The sequence below is a fragment of the Oncorhynchus clarkii genome, chromosome 9 (genome assembly GCF_045791955.1).
Source record: "Oncorhynchus clarkii lewisi isolate Uvic-CL-2024 chromosome 9, UVic_Ocla_1.0, whole genome shotgun sequence".
Classification (NCBI taxonomy): Eukaryota; Metazoa; Chordata; class Actinopteri; order Salmoniformes; family Salmonidae; genus Oncorhynchus; species Oncorhynchus clarkii.
The window spans coordinates 44,271,410-44,295,096 of NC_092155.1; the positions used below are offsets into that span (position 1 = coordinate 44,271,410).

A 23,687-nucleotide genomic window follows, 5' to 3' on the forward strand; every position below is an offset into this window, starting at 1 on the left:
CACTATTTAGTTCAGTTCTTTGCACCCCATCATTGTGAGGTATTGTTTGTTTTGTTACACTGTCTAGTCGGAGTGCTGTTTATTTCCGTAGTAGTCCTCCCGTGTATCATAGTTTTTGGCCATCATTCCCTGCCTGCACTTTTGCCTATCAGATTTCCTGTCATCAACCTCTTGCCTGATATCCAGGACTCCGTTATTAGCCTTTTCCCTGCCTGTACTGTTACCTTTTAGGAATCCCTGTGTGTGACATTCTGCCTGCCCCTGGACCCAGCTACCTGCCTCCTCTTGTTATCCTTTACTAAGAAACACCTGTGGCGCCCTGCGCTTGAAACCAGCACTCTGTCTCCCATCGTACTCATTACACTGGTCCTATAAGTGTTCTTTGTCACTTCTCACGAGCTGGGTTATGACAAAAACTCACACTCATTCTATTGTTTAATAAATGTATCGTATAGTGTGTGTGGCAGGCTTACAATGATGGCAAAAAATTACATTTGAGAGTGTGCTGACCCTGGTGCTAGAGGGGGTACGCAGCTGAACGTTTGAAGGGGTACGGCACTATAAAAAGATTGGGAATCACTGTGGTAGAGTGACCAGACGGAAGCCACTCCTCAGTAAAAGGGACATGACAACCCGCTTGGAGTTTGCCAAAAGACACCTAAAGGCTCTCAAACCATGAGAAACAAGATTCTCTGGTCTGATAAAACCAAGACTGAACTCAATGGCCTTAATGCCAAGTGTATTCTTCTGGAGGAAGCATGGTGGTGGCAGCATCATGCTGTGGGGATGTTTTTCAGCGGCAGAGATTGGGAGACTAGCCAGGATCGATGCAAAGATGAACGAAGCAAAGTACAGAGAGATCCTTGATGAAAACCTGCTCCAGTGCACTCAGGACCTCAGACTGGGGTGAAGGTTCACCTTTCAACCTGATCGAACGTCTCTGGAGAGACCTGAAAATAGTTGTGCAGCAACACTCCCCATCCAACCTGACAGAGCTTGAGAGGATCTGCAGAGAAAAATGGGATAAACTACACAAATACAGGTGTGGCAAGCTTGTAGCGTCATACCCACGAAGACTCAAGGCTGTAATTGCTGCCAAAGGGGCTTTAACAAAGTACTGAGTAAAGGGTCTGAATACTTATGTAAATGTGATATTTCAACAACAAAAACTATTTATACATGTGCATTTTTTTTTTAAAGATATATTTTTGCTTTGTGATTATGAGGTATTGTGTGTAGATTGATGGGGGGGGGGGGGGGGGACAATTTAATCAATTTTAGAATAAGGCCTAACAAAATGGACCTAACAAAATGTAGAAAAAGTCAAGGGGTCTGAATACTTCCCGAGGGCACTGTATATTTTGGGATAATATATGACAAAGTGCAGTGTTTTATTACTATTAAAGTCATATTTATCGGTGACCTTAAGTCTGAATATTGATTAATAGACCGCATGGGTCATGAAGTGTGGTTAATCCAATTTATGTTGTCTAATGTCGTGTGTTGTCAACAATGAAATCATATTTTTCACCAAAAGAATACTTTAAAAAATATATATATATTCTTAGTCCACCATCCCTTTTAATGGAATATTAACTACCTGGTTGAGAACATTGTTACTAAATTCTATCTTTTAGCCTTTTTACATTGTAACTATTTATTTTCTTATTCCTACTCATCTCTACTAACAGGAAGGGTGCAATATTAATCCCTCACCAACTGAATTCCTGCCTTTTATCCCATATCTTCGGTGACTGATTTAGAGTTTTCTTAAAGTTAGAGTGCAACAACGCTCAACTGCAGCAACCGAAAAGTATACAAATTAAATGAATTGATACAGGAGGGAGTGGGGAGTTGACCAATCACGTTCAAGTGAAGATTGTTTTCATACCCACTTCTAATTCCATTGTCAAAACATGCTCTACCAGCCGGTTGAGAATATGATCAAAGGGATAGACAAATCCCCCATTATCTACCGCCCCATAAGTATTCTTAAACCAGAATTTAACATGCGAGAGGGAGAGGGGAATAAAGTTAGAGAGGTCTCTCTCCCGCTCTCTGGCTCCACGTCCCCCTCCCCACCGTCTGACTCCATCTGTCCCTGCATTCCTACAATATAGAGCTCCCTCTTTCCTTCTCTCACTGTCTTTCTCTCCATATTTCAATGAAAAGTAGGGCACCGAGGAGGAGAGAGTAACTAAGTCCAGCACACATAATCCTTGCAGGCTGCGCCACGCTCTGTACGCCACACTGGATTAAACCCAGGGGACACATCGCTGGGCTTCACTCACTGGCTTTTATGTCAATGTGCCTCCCGCCACACTGAAACTCTCAGTCCCACATTTCTTATTTATCAATTTTATGGCCCTGCTTCTTCTGCTGCTTTTATATATATATTTATATTTTATTTTATTTAACCAGGCAAGTCAGTTAAGAACAAATTCTTATTTACAATGACGGCTTAACCCGGCCAAACCCAGATAACGCTGGGTCAATTGTGTGCCGCCCGATGGGACTCCCAATCAAGGCCAGATGTGATACAGCCTAGATTCAAACCAGGGACTGTAGTGACGGCTCTTGCACTGAGATGCAGTGCCTAAGACCCCTGCGCCACTTGGGTGCCCAATATTAGCATTGTATTAGCATTGCATTATATTAGCATTGCAGGGGAACATCCCAGGGTTGTGGCATGTTCCACTAAAGCACACACAGAGACCAGCCTGCATCAGAGAATGCAGAGAGAGATGGCACATTGGACTAAATGGTTCACAGCATCTTGGCTCATGCATGTTCTTCCAAGGCTACAAATTGAATCAGTGCAATATCTATTTGCTCAGGTTGATAACAGCAGCACATTGTTAATACTGATGATGTTCATTCAATATCTTGGTGCATCCTGAAAGATTACGATGGTAAGAAATGGTGAAACTGTGCCATTGACAAGTTTGCGAGATTTTTACCGTCCGAAGAATGGGGCCTCTGATAATCTAAATAAATTATCTCGAAGCAGATGTTATTGCATTATTCGGAGTAGACATTCTCAAGGCCAGAGCCTATGAATTTATACTGGCAGGTAGTCAGCTAAGAATCAAAACAGTCTTACGCAATTTGACATCTTTAAAATCATTGTCTGTTTTCCCAAGAGGAACAATGGAAAATGTCATGGATAGCTCTTAAAACTTGCTGAATAATTCATGGGAGGTTAATTAATTCACAGCATAGCTTTGAGCCAACATGACATGCTCCAGTTGAAAAGCCTTCACCACCTGCCTGCCTGCTCAAGTGGCCATACTCTAAAAGGAATACAGTAGGCTACCGTTCCACTGTGTCAAGACCGAGACACATTTCTTCAATCATCTCTGGTTTTGGCATTTGTGTGAAAAAGAACATTGGACACGTCCATTGCCCCATATCAAGCCATGTCAGGAAAAGAGTTGTGAGCATATGTAGGAGATGTGGGAATGCTTACATTGCAGTGAATATAGGAAAATTAAAGTAATTTCTTCCCAAATAATTAGCATTTGATCAACGTGGTAATTTTGGACTCCAATTCCTTTGGAAAAGAAAATTGGTTTGGTTGACCTGTCAAATAAGAACCAGGTGCCCTCAACAGGTATCAACAAGGCCCTACTCACAAAAAAATGCCATTTTTGTTTGTGTGTGTATATAACAGTTTGTCCAGCGAAGACAAGAAGACTGGACTCTGCACCATTGTAACAGCTGTGACTGTACTTCATAACTCTCTTGCGTTGTGTTTTTAAAGAAAGAACTGTCCAGCCAGCGAGGATCCGTGTACGGTTCAGTGAGCCCCGTTGATTTGTAGTTTATTCTGTCAATAGATTTGTTATTTGTCTGTTAGCATGGAAATGACTGAATTAGCGGGGCTAATGCGACCAATACAATTAGAGCATGCTAGCTAACTCACTCTTACAGCAATAACATACAAAAGCAAATCCCAGGATGACCCAAATATCTAACAGGTACCGTACACATATATACACCAGGACGTGTGCAACAGTGTAACTTTAGACCGTCCCCTCGCCCATACCAGGGCGGGAACCAGGGACCCTCTGCACACAGACAACAGTCACCCACGAAGCATCGTTACCCATCGCTCCACAAAGGCCGTGGCCCTTGCAGAGCAAGGGGAACCACTACTTCAAGGTCTAAGAGCAAGTGACGTCACCGATTGAAACGCTATTTAGCGCGCACCACCGCTAACTAAGCTAGCCGTTTCACATCCGTTACACTCACCCCCCTTTTGACCTCCTCCTTTTCCGCAGCAACCAGTGATCCGGGTCAACAGCATCAATCTAACAGTATAACTTTAGACCGTCCCCTCGCCCATACCCGGGCGCGAACCAGGGACAACAGTCACCCACGAAGCATCGTTACCCATCGCTCCACAAAAGCCACGGCCCTTGCAGAGCAAGGTCTCAGAGCAAGTGATGTCACCGATTGAAACGCTATTTAGCGCGCACCACCGCTAACTAGCTAGCCGTTTCACATCCGTTACACATGTATCTAGTGAACTCGTACACATTGTAAATATGAAAATAGAATACAGTATTTCAGAACGTGACATACCGCTTGCATGTCAATATCAGACTGGGAAGAATTGACGTTTGCGATCTCCCCCTATCTGCAAGCATGACCAATAGCATAACTCCTTATTGATATGTAAATTCAACAAACCAATAAGAATACATAAACATCAAATACATATTTCTGCAGTGTCAAGTGGAATCATAACCAACCCTGTTACACGTACTCCAGCCCTAAATGTACTTGCTGAATCTCACAGGACATACAACAAAACATTTATTTTCCTTGTCCCACTTTTACTGAACAAGTTAAATGATGATGAAATAACTCCTACATAATGAATGAACCCAAGCCATCCCAAAGTTTGTAAACAAAACAAGCATAGTAAGTAAAAGTGATGTAAGTATCTAGGCAGCAAAAATAGACTTAACTCGAATTGGATACAGCACTGTAACGATATGCGCTGAGAGTCGGGAAGCAAGTTCAGGGAGTGAGTGTTTTAACAAATGAAACATAATACAAAACAAGAAACACGAACAACGCACAGACAGGAAACTGAAACAGAAACATTGACGCCTGGGGAAGGAACCAATGGGACTGACATATATAGGGCAGGTAATCAAGGAGGTGATGGAGTCCAGGTGAGTGTCATAATGCACTGATGAGTGTAACGATGGTGACAGGTGTGCGCCATAACAAGCAGCCTGGTGACCTAGATGCCGGAGAGGGAGCACACGTGACAAGCACATAGCTTATCTGCGTATTTTTCAAGTCCTTTCAGTTTTTGGTATGTGTAGGCAATATACTGTAACAATACAAAAGAAGTTGAGAAATTATGATTATTTTTCAAATGAGGCTAAAGTACTGTATATCCATTTCCATTCCATGGACAGACAAATGCTGCATACTGTCATACCCTGATCTGTTTCACCTGTATTTGTGCTTGTCTCAACCCCCTCCAGGTGTCGCCCATCTTCCTCATTACCCCCAGTGTATTTATACCTGTGTTCTCTGTTTTTCTGCTACCAGTTCATTTTGTTTTCATAACAGCATTTTTTCCCGCGCTCCTTTCTGTCTCTAGTTCCTGTTTCTAGCTTTCCTGGTTTTTGACCATTCTGCCTGCCCTGACCCTGAGCCTGCCTGTCATTCTGTACCTTGTCACACCACCCTGGTATACTGACCTCTGCCTGACCCCGAGCCTCCCATTCTGTACCTTTCGGACTCTGCTCTGGACTACTGACCTCTGCCTGCTCTTGACCTGTCGTTTGCCTGCCCCCTGTTGTAATAAACTTTTGTTACTGCGAAACTGTCTGCATCTGGGTCTTCTCCTGAGCCTTGACACACACTGATGTATTAGGATTGTGTCAGTAAATTACCTTCTTTCGTATGCTACTGCTACTGGGAGCAGCATAGAGCATTTTCGAGAATTGGGGAATTGGGACCCATTGATTTTCTAGTGCTCCAGTTCTGTCACTATCTCTGTACTGTTAGAGGGTTTATGATATATTGGGTGGGAAGACACTTGACTGGTGATGCTTACATCACTGTCACAATACACTGGATCAAGTACATTGAACTCAAATTAACTTGAAGTTAAAGCTGCTTACTTACCTGTGTACACTTGCAACAAAATATTTAGGTCTCAATTCCATCAAAAGCTGAAATTGTTTTCTGCCCGAGAAACCAAGTGTGTGTGCACTCTCCTTCCAATCAGTAACATTCATCAAGTCAAGAAAAACATAGTGACTGCATAACATAAAGGGTTTAGATGTGCAAACTTGAAATAATATGTATTTTATGTTCTCCTGTTTTTCACACAACTGACTCAGATTACTCTATGTCTGAATGTTTACACACAAGTATTTTAAGTTAGGATTTATCCTTGAAAGGTCACATAAACACTACTTGTCCTTGGAATGAATTTATAGAATAATGTAAAAAATATATATAAAATAAATGGCAAGTAAACTGGTAGGCTCACTCTGGAAAAATGTGAGTTCACTAAAGTTGATAAGAGTAAAGTAATAAGGAGATTTACAGCTCTTCTGCTGATCTTTACAGTTAGCCCTTACTGTTTTGACCAAGATATGATGATGGCACTGGAGGGGAAGGCTGCCGTCTTAACGGCTCTTAAACAACAATGCTATTTTGTTTGTTTTTTCACATTGTTCGTAACTTGTTTTGTGCGTAATGTTGCTGCTATTATCTCTTATGACCGAAAAGAGCTTCTGGACATCAGAACTGCGATTGCTCACCTCAAAATGGACAAAGAGTTCTTCAATGAGTCGGACGGGAGGGATATAATACAGACATCCGACCAGGCCCAGATCCCCGTTATTCACTGGACAAGGAAACTGAGACTTTGCGGAAAGAGATCAGGGTGCCTTGTAAGGATCAGGCGACGAGTGGCTAATCTGCCCTTGCCTTCCGTCCTGCTAGCTAATGTTCAATTGCTGGAAAATAAATGGGACGAACTGAAAGCACGTTTATCCTACCAACAGGATATTAAAAACTGTAATATCTTATGTTTCACCAAGTCGTGGCTGAACGACAACATTAAGAACATACAGCTGGCGGGTTATACACTTTAGAACAGCAGCCACTGGTAAGACACGGGGTGGGGGCCTATGCATTTATCTAAACAACAGCTGGTATACGATATCTAAGGCAGTATCGAGGCTTTGCAAGCCTGAGGTAGAGTATCTATCTAAATACAGATGAGTTTTCATCTGTATTTTTCATAGCTATCTTACATACCAGCACAGACTGATGCTGGCACTAACACCTTTAAAAAAAAAAAAAAGCACCTTTATTTAACCAGGTAGGCTAGTTGAGAACCAGTTCTAATTTGCAACTGTGGCCTGGCCAAGATAAAGCAAAGCAGTTCGACACATACAACAACACAGCGTTACATGGAATAAACAAACATTCAATCAAAAATACAGTAGAAAAATATATATACAGCATGTGCAAATGAGGCAGGATAAGAGAGGTTAGGCAATAAATAGGCCATGGTGGCGAAGTAATTACAATATAGCAATTAACCTTTTTGGGATAGGGGGCAGCATTTCACTTTTGGATGAATAGCGTGCCCAGAGTGGACTGCCTCCTACTCTGTCCCAGATACTAATATATGCATATTATTTAGAGGTCGACCGATTATGATTTTTAAACGCCGATACCGATACCGATTATTGGAGGACCAAAAAAGCCGATACCGATTAATCGGCCGATTTAAAAAATATATATATTTGTAATAATGACAATTACAACAATACTGAATGAACACTTATTTTAACTTAATATAATACATCAATAAAATCTATTTAGCCTCAAGTAAATAATGAAACATGTTCAATTTGGTTTAAATAATGCAAAAACAAAGTGTTGGAGAAGAAAGTAAAAGTGCAATATGTGCTATGTAAGAAAGCTAACGTTTCAGTTCCTTGCTCAGAACATGAGAACATTTGAAAGCTGGTGGTTCCTTTTAACATGAGTCTTCAATATTCCCAGGTAAGAAGTTTTAGGTTGTAGTTATTATAGGAATTATAGGACTATTTCCCTCTATACCATTTGTATTTCATTAACCTTTGATTATTGGATGTTCTTATAGGCACTTTAGTATTGACAGTGTAACAGTATAGCTTCCGTCCCTCTCCTCGCTCCTCCCTGGGCTCGAACCAGCAACACAACGACAACAGCCACCACATCGAAGCAGCGTTACCCATGCAGAGCAAGGGAAACAACCACCCTAAGGCTCAGAGCGAGTAGCGTGCGCTAACTAGCCAGCCATTTCACTTCGGTTACACCAGCCTCATCTCGGGAGTTGATAGGCTTGAAGTCATAAATAGCACAATGCTTGACACACAACGAAGAGCTGCTGGCAAAACGCACGAGAGTGCTGTTTGAATTAATGTTTACGCGCCTGCTTCTGCCTACCACCGCTCAGTCAGATACTTAGATACTTGTATGCTTGTATGCTCAGTCAGATTATATGCAACGCAGGACACGCTAGATAATATCTAGTAATATCATCAACCATGTGTAGTTAACTAGTGATTATGAGTGATTGTTTTTTATAAGATAAGTTTAATGCTAGCTAGCAACTTACGTTGGCTTACTGCATTTGCAGTGGAGTGCAACGAGAGAGAGGCAGGTCGTTATTGCATTGGACTAGTTAACTGCAAGGTTGCAAGATTGAATCCCCTGAGCTGACAAGGTAAAAATATGTCGTTCTGCCCCTGAACGAGGCAGTTAACCCACCGTTCCTAGGCCGTCATTGAAAATAAGAATGTGTTAACTTTTTTATTTTTTATTTCACCTTTTTTAACCAGGTAGGCTAGTTGAGAACAAGTTCTAGGCAACTGACTTGCCTAGTTAAATAAAGATTAAGTAAAGGTGTAAAAAAAAAAATACTGATTTCCGATTGCTGTGAAAACTCGAAATCGGCCCTAATTAATCGGCCATTCCGATTAATCGATTAATCGGTCGACCTCTAGTGTGTACGGCCCAGTACATCACCGGGGCCAAGCTTCCTGACATACAGGACCTCTATACCAGGCAGTGTCAGAGGAAGGCCCTAAAAATGGTCAAAGACTCCACCAGCCACCCTAGTCATAGACTGTTCTCTCTGCTACCGCACAGCAAGCGGTACCGGAGCACCAGTCTAGGTCCAAGAGGCTCCTAAATAGCTTCCACCCCCAAGCCATAAAACTCCTGAACAACTAATCAAATGACTACACCCCCCCCCTGGAATGCTGCTGCTACTCTCTGTTATTATCAATGCATAGTCACTTTAATAACTCTACCTACATGTACATATTACCTCAATTACCTTGACACCGGTGCCACCGCACATTGACTCTGTACCGGTACACCCTGTATATAGCCCCGCTATTGTTATTTACTGCGACCAGGGTAGATCCTGGGTGGATCCTGCCTCTGTCACTGGAGTACTCACCTCAGTAAACCTCAGAACAGCATCATTCATCAGGGTTTCCCACTCTCCAATGTCAATTACTTTTCAATGACTTTCCAAGGACGAAGGTTTTTCACCCACTGGTGATCATATAAAGTCCCAAATGGACCACATCCTGATCCTGTTCCAATTAAAAAATGAGTGCCAAGCCTTGTATAATGACAATGATTTACTAAGCCTTTGCCACAGTGAAACGTTGCACCTGTTGTTATTCAGAGGGAGCAAAATGAATACAAGGAAGCATTTTACATTCAAAGGCGTCAATGTTCCACAGGTTTAAAACCTTATCAAATCTGGCCAAGAGATAGGTTTGTTTCTTTGGCACATGTGCTTGCAGTTCCAGAATGGGTTCATTCACTGTACCCAATGTCCATCTTGTCTGGCGAACGGTTGTCTGGCTTTAATACAACCTGGAAACAAGGGTAGACTCATAACAAATCTATAACCATAACTACGGTATATATAGATTGTAACATTTACATGTTACACTGTTAAGTGTCTCAGTCATGTAAGTGTAACCACGTTTTGCAACCCCACCATAGGGAAGAAGGAGAAGTAGGTCATTGGCTGTTTTGATGCTAAATATTTTCTGCCACTGCTCCCAGAGGGGAAAGAGTACTGCACCGAAGAGCAGCATTACACTTAATATTGATTGACTTCCAAAGAGCAGAAAGGCTATGCTTCTTTTGGAAGCAAAAGGCAAAGGTGTCATGTCAACACTTTGGTTATACTGAAAATACAAGTGAAGAAAATAGGATTCAGTTATTTTTATTGAACTTGTGTTTAAAATAAGTGCTTTGTTTTGTCTGGAACAAATGGACAGGTAAGGGCTTAAGGTGGACCAAAATGGCCTCAGTCAGTTGCAAGTCGCAAGATATTGCTAAAAACGTCAGTAAAGAGGAAATAGAAATAGATCATCATAACAAATAGTTAACGACCATAATGTATAATCATCCACCACCCTAAAAAAAAACAGCTAACTAAATGCATGGCATGATTCTTTGCGGCAGAGCTGTTGTGATATTTGACCATAGTAAGAAGTGTATAGATAGACCAAAGAGATGGATGGAAAGGAGAACCATCAAACAGTATATGCTGTGAACAAGACATTCTGTATCACACAGTCCCTGCCAGTAGGCATGGATAGGAAGAGAGCCTTTCTGTATGTTTCATAAAAGCAAAAACCATTCGTGGAAAAAAAAGGAAGAGTAGTGTTGGAGGTTGGAACTGCAGAGCCACCCAAGTACAGCCATTCAGCCATTACGTGTCAAACATTTACAGTTGCACTCCTCTTCTCTGGATAAAAAATACCTACATTCACATGCATGGGTACCATCTGCATCCAATTGGCATGTGTAACTAACCAACCACTACAAAGAACCCAGTCAGGTAAAGAAAAGAAAAAATGTCTGTGGTGTGACAGAACATAATGGGGAGAGAGAGATAGAGTGAGAGAGAGATCCTATATGATTTCTCAGCCAGACTATGGAAGACAATGCTGAGCCAATAGCTCTTGACGTGGCTGAAATCGGTCAGGTCTGCCCAGCTTACATAAAGGCTTGGGAACATGGACGCTGTGCAGCCCAACAAGGGGGAGGGAGGGAGGTCTCACAGCTGAAACAGAGGGACAGGAGGGGACAGCAGGCTGGGAGAGCAGAGCAGAGCAAGCAGACGTCACATGGGCCAAGAACTGACAGACAGACATCACATGATCCCACACAACTCAGATATTTTTGACTGACTGAAGCAATTGAGGGGAATTATTAAAAGGCATCTAGACCTATAGATTTTTTTTCTTCGTTTTAGTCAGAAGGTTGGTGACATCGTAATAGGCCTTGGACATGCATGATGTCATGGGCATAAGCACAACAGTCACAGTTAGGCAGCCATACTGTTAACCAGTAACACATTTGTTAAGTCATTTTCTGTGATTTTTATCACATATCTTGCTGTGCATGAACCATATAACTAAGGTAAAAATTTCACATGAAGGCCTAGTAGTTACTCTTACTGTAACTACTTCAGTGACTGCACAGAGAGATAAGTAATAATTACTCTTAATAACTTAAAATGTCCTTTCAATGTTAATTACAGGTTTAGTTAATATGTCATTACAATTTGCTACACTGTTGTTACCAAAGCAGTAGCCTGACGACTCGCGCTAAATTCTGTGTTCGCAACATACTTCAATCTGAGACTGCCATCATTGAAGTCGTTCGTAGTGACGAGGGGCACGAGGGGTGTTGTACAAAACAAAGTCATCAGAGATGGGATGGTGTCTAACAAATCAGATTACAAAGCCAATGACACATTTTCAACCCACCGCTTTACTCACTTGTGTTCTTGCTCTGGCCCAACCCATCGGTTTCAGGACCAAACAGGCGGCCCCAAATGTGTTCACATTCGGTGAAGGGTCGGGGAGGTACTCAGATCCAGACTCATTGCGGAGAAGAAAATAATATCCGTGGGTGTGACGTAGCATTTGGCCCGGAGCAAGGACTCTATGTAGCCATGCAAGTAAATGAGGAAATCCTGAATCTCTAAGTTATTCTGCCATAAAATGTTCAAAACTCAGAATAAGTAGCTTTAACTCTCAACTCCTGAAAATCCAAAAGACAGGCCAAACACACCACAGGGCCGGATCAGCTTTTCAATCCAAAAGACAGGCCAAACACACCACAGGGCCTGATCAGCTTTTCAATCCAAAAGATAGGCCAAACACACCACAGGGCCGGATCAGCTTTTCAATCCAAAAGACAGGCCAAACACACCACAGGGCCGGATCAGCTTTTCAATCCAAAAGACAGGCCAAACACACCACAGGGCCAGATCAGCTTTTCAATCCAAAAGACAGGCCAAACACACCACAGGGCCGGATCAGCTTTTCAATCCAAAAAGCCTTTTTGCACTGGATTTAGCCATCATAGGTCAGTTATGCATCCCCACATCTGATTAATCTTTCATTAAATACAGAAGAAACCTGAAGTGTTGTGGAATGACTAAGAGAGCATATAACTCAACACTTCACCAACAAATCCCATGGAGTGCTGATCATAGTGAATATTTGCTTGTTTTAAAATGACACTAGTACAAATAATAGGATATACCTATATCATAAAGATATATTACCATGTTATTGATATATGTATGTGTGTGTGTATGTATGTATGTATGTATGTATGTATGTATGTATGTATGTATGCCATCATTGTAAATAGGAATTTGTTCTTAACTGACTTGCATAGTTAAATAAATAAAAAACAATTGGTTTAATGTATGTATGTATGTATGTATGTATGTATGTATGTGTGTGTGTGTGTGTGTGTGTGTGTGTGTGTGTGTGTGTGTGTGTGTGTGTGTGTGTGTGTGTGTGTGTGTGTGTGTGTGTGTGTGCGTGAGTGAGTGATTGAATTGCAAGCAAAACCATTCATACAGATGATTCAACATCGCATTTAACATATTGGCAGACTATTTAACATAGCCTACCCACATTCTATTATCAAAGAAATAGCACATATGACTGAGATGGGGTTACAGGGTTACATGGTTTGTTAACTGACACACACACACACACACACAAACACACACACGGGCAGTTGTCTAAACCACATTTGTTACAATATTATATGCTATGAAGCAGATACATTTCTATAACATACTGTATATTGACTACAGGTAGTTTAGGAGTCAAAACTTGTGGTAAGAACCATTAAAATGACTGAAGCACTGTTTTACCTATAGATATACTGTATTTCCTTGGAGTATTTTATCTAACGTTAGTTTTTTCTCTCAACAGAATTTCATCAGACTTTGATGCATACAAAATAACGGCGTTACAATTGTGACAGTCCCCCAGAAAGCATTTACTGTTGTCACATTAAAAAAAATATAATAAAAACGACTTATTTACTTTTACACTACCATCACAATCCACCCCACTCCTAGATGTACATGATATTTGCGCAATATCTTACGAAATGAATAATTGATGGTGTATAATTAATGGATTTATGGTGAGAGTTTATTCACAATGACAATCATCCATGAACGTTTTAATTATGCATTCAGACGAGAAAAAGAAAAAGCAGCATTCTCTCTTACCTTCGACAGCCCCTACCATTGGAAATATCCATAAACAATATAAGATATCCATAACAACGGAAATACTTGGCATTTTGGCTGTAAAAAGCCAAGGTATTCATAGAAAACAGGTCCACCAGCGGGCCATTGACAGCGAATTAATCTACAAGAAGCGCAAACCCTCACAGCCAATGATTAGAACGAACCGCTTTTGAAGGGAGAACACGCGTCTAAAGCCAAATTTGGGCGAAACCAAAGGGAATCATTCAAAGGGGTAGGGCAATGTATCTGTAGTTTGGAGATGGCTGCCGTTTTCATTTACAAGATAACCTCTGAATAGAGAGTGTAATAATTGTTGTATTTAATATATGTTGTAATTAAATAATATCAAAGCACACTATTATACTGTAGATGTCATTATTGTTGTGTACATGCATCACTAACTAGCACCATACTTCCACCACCACCACCACTACAGCCTACCACCAGTTGCAGCTGCATGATAAAATGGTTTGTTTTATTGATTGACTAAGGCTGTCTTCGTGGACATGTTTTGATCATTTATCAGTGCATCATCAACAAGTGAAACACATGCTGTTGAGAGGAGATAGAAGTTGCGCGGAGCTTGTTTCACTTTATGGTCAGTCAAGTCACTGGTTCTCTGAAGCAGCTGCGTAAACATGTATTATTTCACTTCGCTGCTGGAATATTATGGGTTTTCAAACGCATAAACTGCAAATGTCATTTAGTGTATATATTTAGCTATACTAATGAAACTCTACAGGCGAATAAATAAACAAAACAATCTCAGGCATGTCAACTACTTTCAAATGAAAAGATTAGGCATGTTTGGTGCTTCTCCTGGACGTTCACTATGTCGTTCAAGAACAATGGCGCCACCCTGAGTAGGAAACAGAGACTACATGATATGAGTAGTGTTTTAGGCAAAGGGTCTCTGGAGAAGATTCGAGTCAGATAGATTGTCTGCTGGAAACAGAAATTACAGATTGAAGCTTTAAAATCATAGAGAGGGTAGGCTTTCAGGCAAAATCTGCCTAGTGTGATGGATCATCCCATTGTAATGCTAGGATGTTGTATGATCAGTAAGAAACAAGCGGCCCATTGTCAAATGTACACTTGATCTTTGGCCCTAACCTGAGAACATCAACAAAGCAATTTATCCTGGAATTAACCCCAATTTAGTCATGGATTAACACCCTCCATTACTCCAATCAACAGCACTTAAAGCAATGCTACCCCCCCCCCCCCCCCTTCCTACTCTTAGGACGGTAGGTTATTAATATCCAAACCGCCCGTTAATTAAGATCTGCCAATCAAAAAATTATGAGAAAATAAATGTTACTAAATCTGTTTCTGCATTGCATTAAGACAGAATAACACACAATCAAGAAAAACCTATAAAAAAATTAACAATTAATCCAACCACTGGCCACTGCATTGATATGTACATTATCCTACATGTGAATATATATTTGGGCCTTGAACACTGGCATTGGAAAACACTGAGTAAAGTTGTGTTAGCATCATTTAATGACTAGGTGGATCTAGCCCATCACATTTGTAGGAATGACACGTTTGATGCACATCAAACACATTGGTGTGTTGTTCAAAACCATATGCATTTCTGGCGTCACATTACACTCGGAGCAGGGGCACAGCTTTCACTGGGGACCGGGTGGACATGTCCCTCCCGCATTCTGAAATTGCATTTTTGTCCCCCCCAATTTTATCATTGGAATGTGATACAACATGAGGCAACAGTGTGCTTTAGGACTATGTGGACGCCTCCGAGCGGTCGGGTATGCTGTTTGGAGTGTATCCGACTAGATAAACAAAAAAATATAAATATATTATCTCCCACCGACTTCTAAAACCAAAGTTGCGCTCCTGAATCAGAGAGTATGCAGCAGGCTGGCCCTGCATCTGTGTGCCTGTGCTGTCTGTCAAGACCCCTTAAAGGAATGACAAAATGAGGACATAGCATCCCAGTCAAGTTGACGTGTGTTCAATATTTACATCTAGAATATTTATATAAATTAATCATACCATGTGTGTTGTGGAAAAATTTATATCAAAGATTATGCCATCAATTGTTTGTTTCAATTTATTTATTTTCTGATCCCATTGCAAATGAATGTGAAACATGCCACTTGGATTTCAGTGGGAAAACCAGGCCGATTCACTGCAAATGCTGGTAGTAGACAAACATGTAAGGAGGAAGAAAATAGAGCAGAGTGCTTGCCGACAGGAGAGGGAGAGAGTGAGGGAGTGAGAGGGAATGGGGGTGCGGGGAGGCAAATAGGGAGTGGGTCTAGGGTGAGGAAATAGAGCAGAAGGATATGGGACTGACATAAAGGAATCCAACATAACTCAGCCTCAAGATGAGCGAGGGCTGCAAACTAGCAGATTAGAGGATCCAGGGGTCGTTCCCATGGAAACCTTTGCCCAGGGAGATCAGCGACCCTCTAGTCTGCAAATAAGAGCTGAGCACATTGTAGGTCACACATGGCACCAACGACCCGATCAAGTCTAATCTGTCTTGACTTGTGGGTCATAAATTGAACAGGAAAGCTGGTTTGTTTCACTGACAACACTCATCTCTTTATTAATGTAGATTCAGTCACACAGGCAAATTTAGCTATGCAAACAGGCTAGATAGGGAAGTAACTACGTCGGCCACACATTTTTTAATGAATGTTATGTAGATATACACAGTACCAGTCAAAAGTTTGGACACATACTCATTCAAGGGTTTTTCTTTATTTTGACTATTTTCTAAATTGTAGAATAATAGTGAAGACATCAAAACTATGAAATAACACACGTGGAATCATGTAGTAACCAAAAAAGTGTTAAACAAATCAAAATAGTAAAAATTAAGAAAAACCCTCGAATGAGTAGGTGTGTCAAAGTGGCCATTCTACCATAAAGGCCTGATTGGTGGAGTGCTGCAGAGATAGTTGTCCTTCTGGAAGGTTCTCACATCTCTACAGAGGAACTTTGGAGCTCTGACCATTGCGTTCTTGGTCACCTTCCTGACCAAGGCCCTTCTCCCCGATTGCGCAGTTTGGCTGGGCGGTCAGCGCTAGGAAGAGTCTTGGTGGTTCAAAACTTTTTCCATTTAAGAATGATGGAGGCCTCTATATTCTTGGGAATACTTATGCAAATAAGGTATTTAATTTTTTTATAAATGTGAAGGGAAAAAACTATTTTTGCTTTGTCATTATGGTGTATTGTGTGTAGACTGATTTTTTTTTTTTTAATGAATTTTCGAATAAGAGCTGTAATGTAAAAAAAATGTTGAAAAAGTAAAGGGGTCTGAATTCTTTCCCAAATGTACTGTATATATATATATATATATTGTAACGATCGTTGTCCTCCTCGGATGAGGAATAGGAAGGATCAGACCAAAACGCAGCGTGGTTAGTGTCCATGTTAATTTTAATAAATAAACTGAACACTGCAATAACCAAAAAACAACAAAGAGAGAGCGTGATGAAACGAAACAGTTCTGTAAGGTGAAGAACCACAAAACAGAAAACAAATACCCACAAACACAGGTGGGAACAGGCTACCTAAGTATGGTTCTCAATCAGAGACAACGATAGATTGGGAACCATACCAGGCCAAACACAGAAATACAAAACATAGAACAAAAACATAGAATGCCCACCCCAACTCACACCCTGACCAAACCAAAAATAGAGACCTAAAAAAGGAACTAAGGTCAGGACCTGATATATATATATCAGCTCATACCCTAAAATGCAAAGGGATAAAGCACACACATATACACACACACACACAGATAAGCACAGCCATGGAAGCAATGTAAAACATTTTTACAGTGTACAAAAGAGCTATACAACTATCGTGGTCTTGGATAAAGGTATTCTTTATAGAAGTCCATATTCTATGGGCTTACATCATGCGTTAGGAAAAGACACCCACCTACTCGCTTCCCTGATTTGGTCAATTGTGCAGACTCAGACTATGATCAAACAGAACCCCTGACGGTTTCCTGTCTGTAATGACACAACAAAGCCATCAGGTGTTATTTTGAAAATGATGTTGAAAATGTGACCTCCAGGCAAATACCAGTGCTTGGGATATAAGACTTTACTAGAAAAGCGTTATTGCAGCCATAGAAATCTAATTCATTGCAAAGAATAGGGGAAAATGGTCAGTGTGGCTTGGTGAGATGAGCCTAGGCGGGGGTGTCTCCTGAATAGTGCAAGGCTGAGGGAGATCAAATCAAATCAAATGTTATTTGTCACATACACATGGTTAACAGATGTAAATGCGAGTGTAGCGAAATGCTTGTGCTTCTAGTTCCGACAATGCAGTAATAACCAACGAGTAATCTAGCTAACAATTCCAATACCTTATACACACAAGTGTAAAGGGATAAAGAATATGTACATAAAGATATATGAATGAGTGATGGTACAGAGTGGCATAGGCAAGATGCAGTAGATGGTATCGAGTACAGTATATACATATGAGATGAGTAATGTAGGGTATGTAAACAAAGTGGCATAGTTTAAAGTGGCTAGTGATACATGTATTACATAAAGATGCAGTAGATGATATAGAGTACAGTATATACGTATACATATGAGATAAATAATGTAGGGTATGTAAACATTATATTAAGTAGCATTGTTTAAAGTGGCTAGTGATATATTTTACATCAATTCCCATCAATTACTCAGGGTGTGGCGTGAGGTGGAGAGGTGATGAGGTCCAAGGTGGATGTCTGAAGATGTCCTAATATGGATGCCGTACTATATAAAAAATATTTCACCACCACAAATCATAACTATTTCCTGAAATTACTATTCCCAGTCCCACGCACCCAGTGAACTTGTCTTTGATAATGATGCGTACTGAAGTGCGGGTGCACAATATTTTTTTTTACATTGCTGGCGGAGGTGACACAAGCCTGCTCTGGAAGACATTTCTGGAGACACACTGAGTGAACAACAAAGACTGCCACGCATCTGCAGGTAAAAGCAAATAGTTAATGAGTCATTTAATATCTGGAGCATGTTCCAGATATTGTTCTTCAGTGAATTCACCAGCTCTTTATTTTAGACTTTTCATAAATGCTTAGGATTGTATCTGTCTCTCTGGATTGTAATTAGCATCTCACTTTGACTCCTGTATGATGCAAGTGTGAAGAGAAGACTATTCATGCTGAATGGGGTTAATGTCTGTCTGTCTGTCTGTCTGTGAGTCCACTGCTCAGTGACCTCCCACTCTCTCCTGCCTGGCTGCAGTGATGAGGTCACAGATGGGAGGTGTCAGATATGGACAGCAAATAGAAGCTTCCTCTATTCACTTGTGTGAGCAAAGGTGGAAAGGTGTCTTGAAAAAGCTTTCGTTTGCACTCTCCCTCACTCTTGCATTTTGGTACAGTCCACAATCAGACACAAAAGCACATCTAACACACATTTTGAATATAAGACAGGCTCTGAAACGTAGGAGCAACAAGGATTTCCTCCTCCACCCACATGCAGTAGTCCATTCTGAGGATGGTTTCCGCTTTCACTTTGTGTTTTGTCTGTGCTGCCTGGGATACAAACAGATACTAATGAAGTCAAGTCAGGAAGTTGGAGGACCTTTGCTCCGGTGAGCAGCACTTCCCGCGCAGGGTGACGTTTTTAAACAAAGACACTGGGTAAACATTGCTATGGGGTGTTGATTAAATCCTAGCCTGTAAAAGCGGTTTTAGGATAGGACAGTAAATACCTGAACTGGGTACTGGTATGGAAGGCATGTAAAAGTCATCCCGAAAAACAGAGATTAAATATCAAAGGGTCGTAAAGACTAAAGTGCTTCATGCACATAAATAAGTCAATCCTTTAAATGTACTGATCAACACAATGTAAAAAAAACACAAGACATACATTCGCTGGCTGTTTCCATGTCCACAAGATACCAAACAAGTTGTATTCAGAATACCTACAATTAACCTTACAAAAAACACACAGACAGAAATAGGATTGTCAACTGCAACCGGAATGTTCACAGACTATAGATGGAGTGGGGCCTTGGAGACAACAGGACTGTCCTTGGGTTTCCCTCTCCTGTGGAAAATGTCCTTGTGTTCTCTCTTCCGTCCCTTCCTTGCCTGCCTTTGAAAAAGGTCAAAGGTAATCAACTACATGTGACAAGGAGAGGAAACGTGGAAACAAATGCCCTTGTATTAAATGACACTCTCCTTCTCTACACGCACATCATCAAGCTAATGAGGTTTATACAGAGGAGGAATCCCAATATATATGTTTAAGTGGTAAAAATAAATTGTATAGATAAAAGATAAGTAGCTTTGGTTTTTAAACGTGTGCATGCTTTTCTCCTCCAAGAAAACAACAGCTGATTTCTATAACATATGAAGTGGTTAGCTGATACATATTGTTAGAGTTGCGTAAATTCGAATCTGGTATCAGGATAAATATAACAATGAGTCACCGATTTTATACTATGTATTATTTATTAGCTAAGTAATAAATGGCAAATGCAACTTTCGTATATACGGGCTCACTGTAATACCACGCAGGGCAGAACAGAGAACTGACAGGATGTATGTAAACAGTATTCTTTATACTGTGATAGACATAGTTCCAACACGTCTGTTGGCCTATCACAGTAGAGACTGGGCGTGGTTTAAACTTGCCCAGCCTATTGCAGGCGCTCAGGCGGGTCCCCGCCTCTTGGCGCTTCTTGGAGTTCTCCCTCCTCGATGTATAGATCCTTACTGTTCTGGTATTGCAGCCTAGTTAGAACAGTTGCTCAGTTCCTGCTATTGTGTTGTTCAGTATTTTTCCATCTCAGTTAAAGCTAGTGATGACCACCCCTCCCTATCACAACTTTGTAAGATACAGCAAGTCACACCATGTGCTCAATATTGTTACATACAAACACAAGGACAAAGCATCTGCTGGGCTGTTATCTACAGTTTTGCAACATCCAGGTCACACCATGTTACTCAGTTCTTGTCACACACAAACAGGCAAGTAGCAAGCAGTTGTTTAATCTCATAATGATGCTCCAGTGCACAAATGCAGACACCTCACACAACCAACATCAGATGATATTTAATCATATATATACTAATGGCTATAATGTAAAACACAGGATCCAACAATATGAAGTGGTTAGCTGATACATATGAAGTGGTTAGCTGATACATATGAAGTGGTTAGCTGGTACATATGAAGTGGTTAGCTGATACATATGAAATGGTTAGCTGATACATATGAAGTGGTTAGCTGATACATATGAAATGGTTAGCTGATACATATGAAGTGGTTAGCTGGTACATATGAAGTGGTTAGCTGATCCATATGAAGTGGTTAGCTGATATGAAGTGGTTAGCCTCCTCTAAAAGCTTAAATTTGTTTGGATTCTGTAAGAGCCGTCATGGTATATCTAGAACCTACTCTGTGTAAACTAATAGAGGAAAATGTGTTGTTTTTTTTAAACACAATCAATTAAAAATATATATATCAGTGCATTCACAACTCCAAATTGTAATGCTAATACTGTTGCTGAGTTTACTCGGATCCTGGAGAAATCCAATCAATCCTTAGTGGTGCTTAGTTTTGCTATCATTGTTGCTATTATCAAATCGTGTATTATGTGATGAGTGTGTCACGGCTGGCTAAAGCAACAGCATCTACTGCCCCCTTGTGGTCTGATTGGAAAGCATCATGGTAATAACCACATAACTCCTGAATGGCTTTTTTGGGTCATAGTCATAAGGTGAGACTTCATACAACAGAGGATAATTATGATATGGGCAGACATTTATAATTTCTGATAAAGTGTATGAGGGCATATGGTGGACCTGACTTCCCACGTCCGTATCACAGTCACAGCTCATACTGTATGTCAGTACTGTTATATCACGCATCATAACTGAATTAACTGTGCAGCTACTGTATCTGTCTCTCTTAGGTATTTGAGCTTCCTACCCATCAAAAGAAGACCATCGCACTCTCCCCAAGAAAATGTAGTGCGTAAAACCCTGGAATTCAGGTAAAGTAAAATATTTGAGATTGGTCCGCACTAAAAAAAGACGTCAAGCTTACTTCTTCATTTTTCTCCTGCATCAGGTTGCTAACATACACAGACGTTGCAGCTTTCGCCTTCTTCAGTGGGCAGCTTCCTACCCATCTGCTTGTTACAGATGTAGGATCTTAATTTGACCAGTTTCTCACAGCAGGAAAATGATCCTGCAGCACATATAATGAATTAACATTTTTGTAGGGGTTGATTTAAAAAATTGTTAGCGCAAAATAAAAAACTTAAGAATCCTTTTTAAACCTTGAATACATTACAAGTTTGCGTTTCGAGAGCTTGGGACTACAAGGTTCTATCTGCAAAAATATGATTCTGAGATAATTGCCTTTTAAGTCCCGAACCCTCATTGGTTTGAATGGAGTCAGCAATTTTTATCTTGTATTCTTTTGAACTTCACAACATGAATTGGGGTATTTAGAGTACTATATAGGTAGAGAACATTGAACAGAACAGGACTATGTCAATAACTTAATTTTGACAAAAATTCAGATAGATCCTTATAGTCCCAAGTTCTCGATTTCCTGCTGTGTAGGAAATTTCCTGCAAAAACAGGGTGATCAAATTAAGATTTGATATCTGTACTACCTGTTCTTATAAAACTCAAACTTTTCCACATACATATGTACTTATCTTATGACATCTATTGCGTTCATAAACCTTCTGCAGACAGCATATGAAGTGCCATGGAATAAAAACTAAGTAAATTGTGTAAATGTCATCATCAATAAATCTCATCAGTAAATCTCATTCATTTCTACTGCAGTGACTTGAACACATTTAAGTTTGACATGTGATGTGTTTGGTCTACAGTGTGTATAGTGTGTTTGAATCTGTAGTGTTTGATGGTGGAAGGTTACTGAAAGTTATAGTGGTGCATTACTAGGCTTTATAGCTTCGTCTTGAGGATAAATCATAATCAGTTCCTAATGAAAGTTACACTTGAGTTGGAGTGAAACTAGTATTTGCAGACACACACACATTATCCACTTCACTGTGAGAAGGTAAAGCAAGCTGAGATATATGTAACTGAGTGCATAAAACATATGTCATACCCATGTAATCCTTGTCTATTTGGCAGAAGCAGAATCCGAAGCAACATACAGGTTGTGGCAATCTCGGCACCTAGAGCCAACTCTCAGCTACTCGGGCTGTCACAAGAGACTAAGGCAGTGGTGAACTATAAATTGGCCCTGGCTCGTGTAATATTGCTCATCTTCAATGCCGTAAGCACATTATTTTACATTTACATTTGAGTCATTTAGCAGACACTCTTACCCAGAGCAATTTACAGTTAGTGCATTCATCTTAAAATAGCTATGTGGGACAACCACATATCAGTATATCAGCAAAGTCAGAGCTAGTAAGGGTGAAAAGAGTCAAGTTGAGGGGGTTTAAGATACTCTTTAAGATAGTCTTTGAAGAGGTAGGGTTTCAGATGTTTTCAGTAGATGGGCAGGGACTCTGCTTTCCTAGCTTCAGGGGGAAGCTGGTTCCACCATTGAGCAGCCAGGACAGAGAAGAGCTTGGACTGGGCTGAGCCGGGAGCTGCCCTCCCGTACAGGGCGCTTCCTGTGTGAGGTAGGGTCGTACTCTACGGATGTTGTAGAGCATGAGCCTGCAGAAGTGAGTAACTGCTTTGATGTTTACAGAGAACGACACTGTTGTCCAGTGTCACGCCAAGGTTCTTTGCACATTGGGAAGGGGACACCATGGAGTTGTCAATAGTGATGGAGAGGTCTTGGAGTGAGGAAGAGCAGCTCCGTCTTGTTGAGGTTGAGCTTGAGGTGGTGGGCCGATATTCAAGATGAGTTATCTGCCAGACACGCAGAGATGCGTGTCGCCACCTGGGTGTCAGAAGGTGGGAAGGAGAAAAGTAGTTGAGTGTCATCCTCATAGCATTGATAGGAGAGACCATGTGATAGAGCCACAGGATTTGATGTATAGAGAGAAGAGGAGAGGGCCTAGAACCTAG

The 23,687-nt window shown here is 40.8% G+C and overlaps 1 protein-coding gene across 5 annotated transcripts in view; it reads right to left on the reverse strand.

Annotated features, from left to right (window-relative positions):
* LOC139416374 (ephrin type-B receptor 2-like) overlaps positions 1-13,745 on the reverse strand; it is a 54,028-nt gene extending 40,283 nt beyond the window's left edge. For 3 of the 5 annotated variants that reach the window (XM_071164919.1, XM_071164918.1, XM_071164917.1), the window contains exon 1: positions 13,625-13,745. In XM_071164919.1, the coding sequence (XP_071021020.1) occupies positions 13,625-13,697 (73 nt within the window). In that variant the 5' untranslated portion in view covers positions 13,698-13,745. Of the gene's footprint in view, positions 1-11,846; positions 11,916-13,624 lie in introns of those variants that run through there. The other 2 variants (XM_071164921.1, XM_071164920.1) reach the window with 2 other exon arrangements.
* Positions 13,746-23,687: the final 9,942 nt, after the last annotated feature.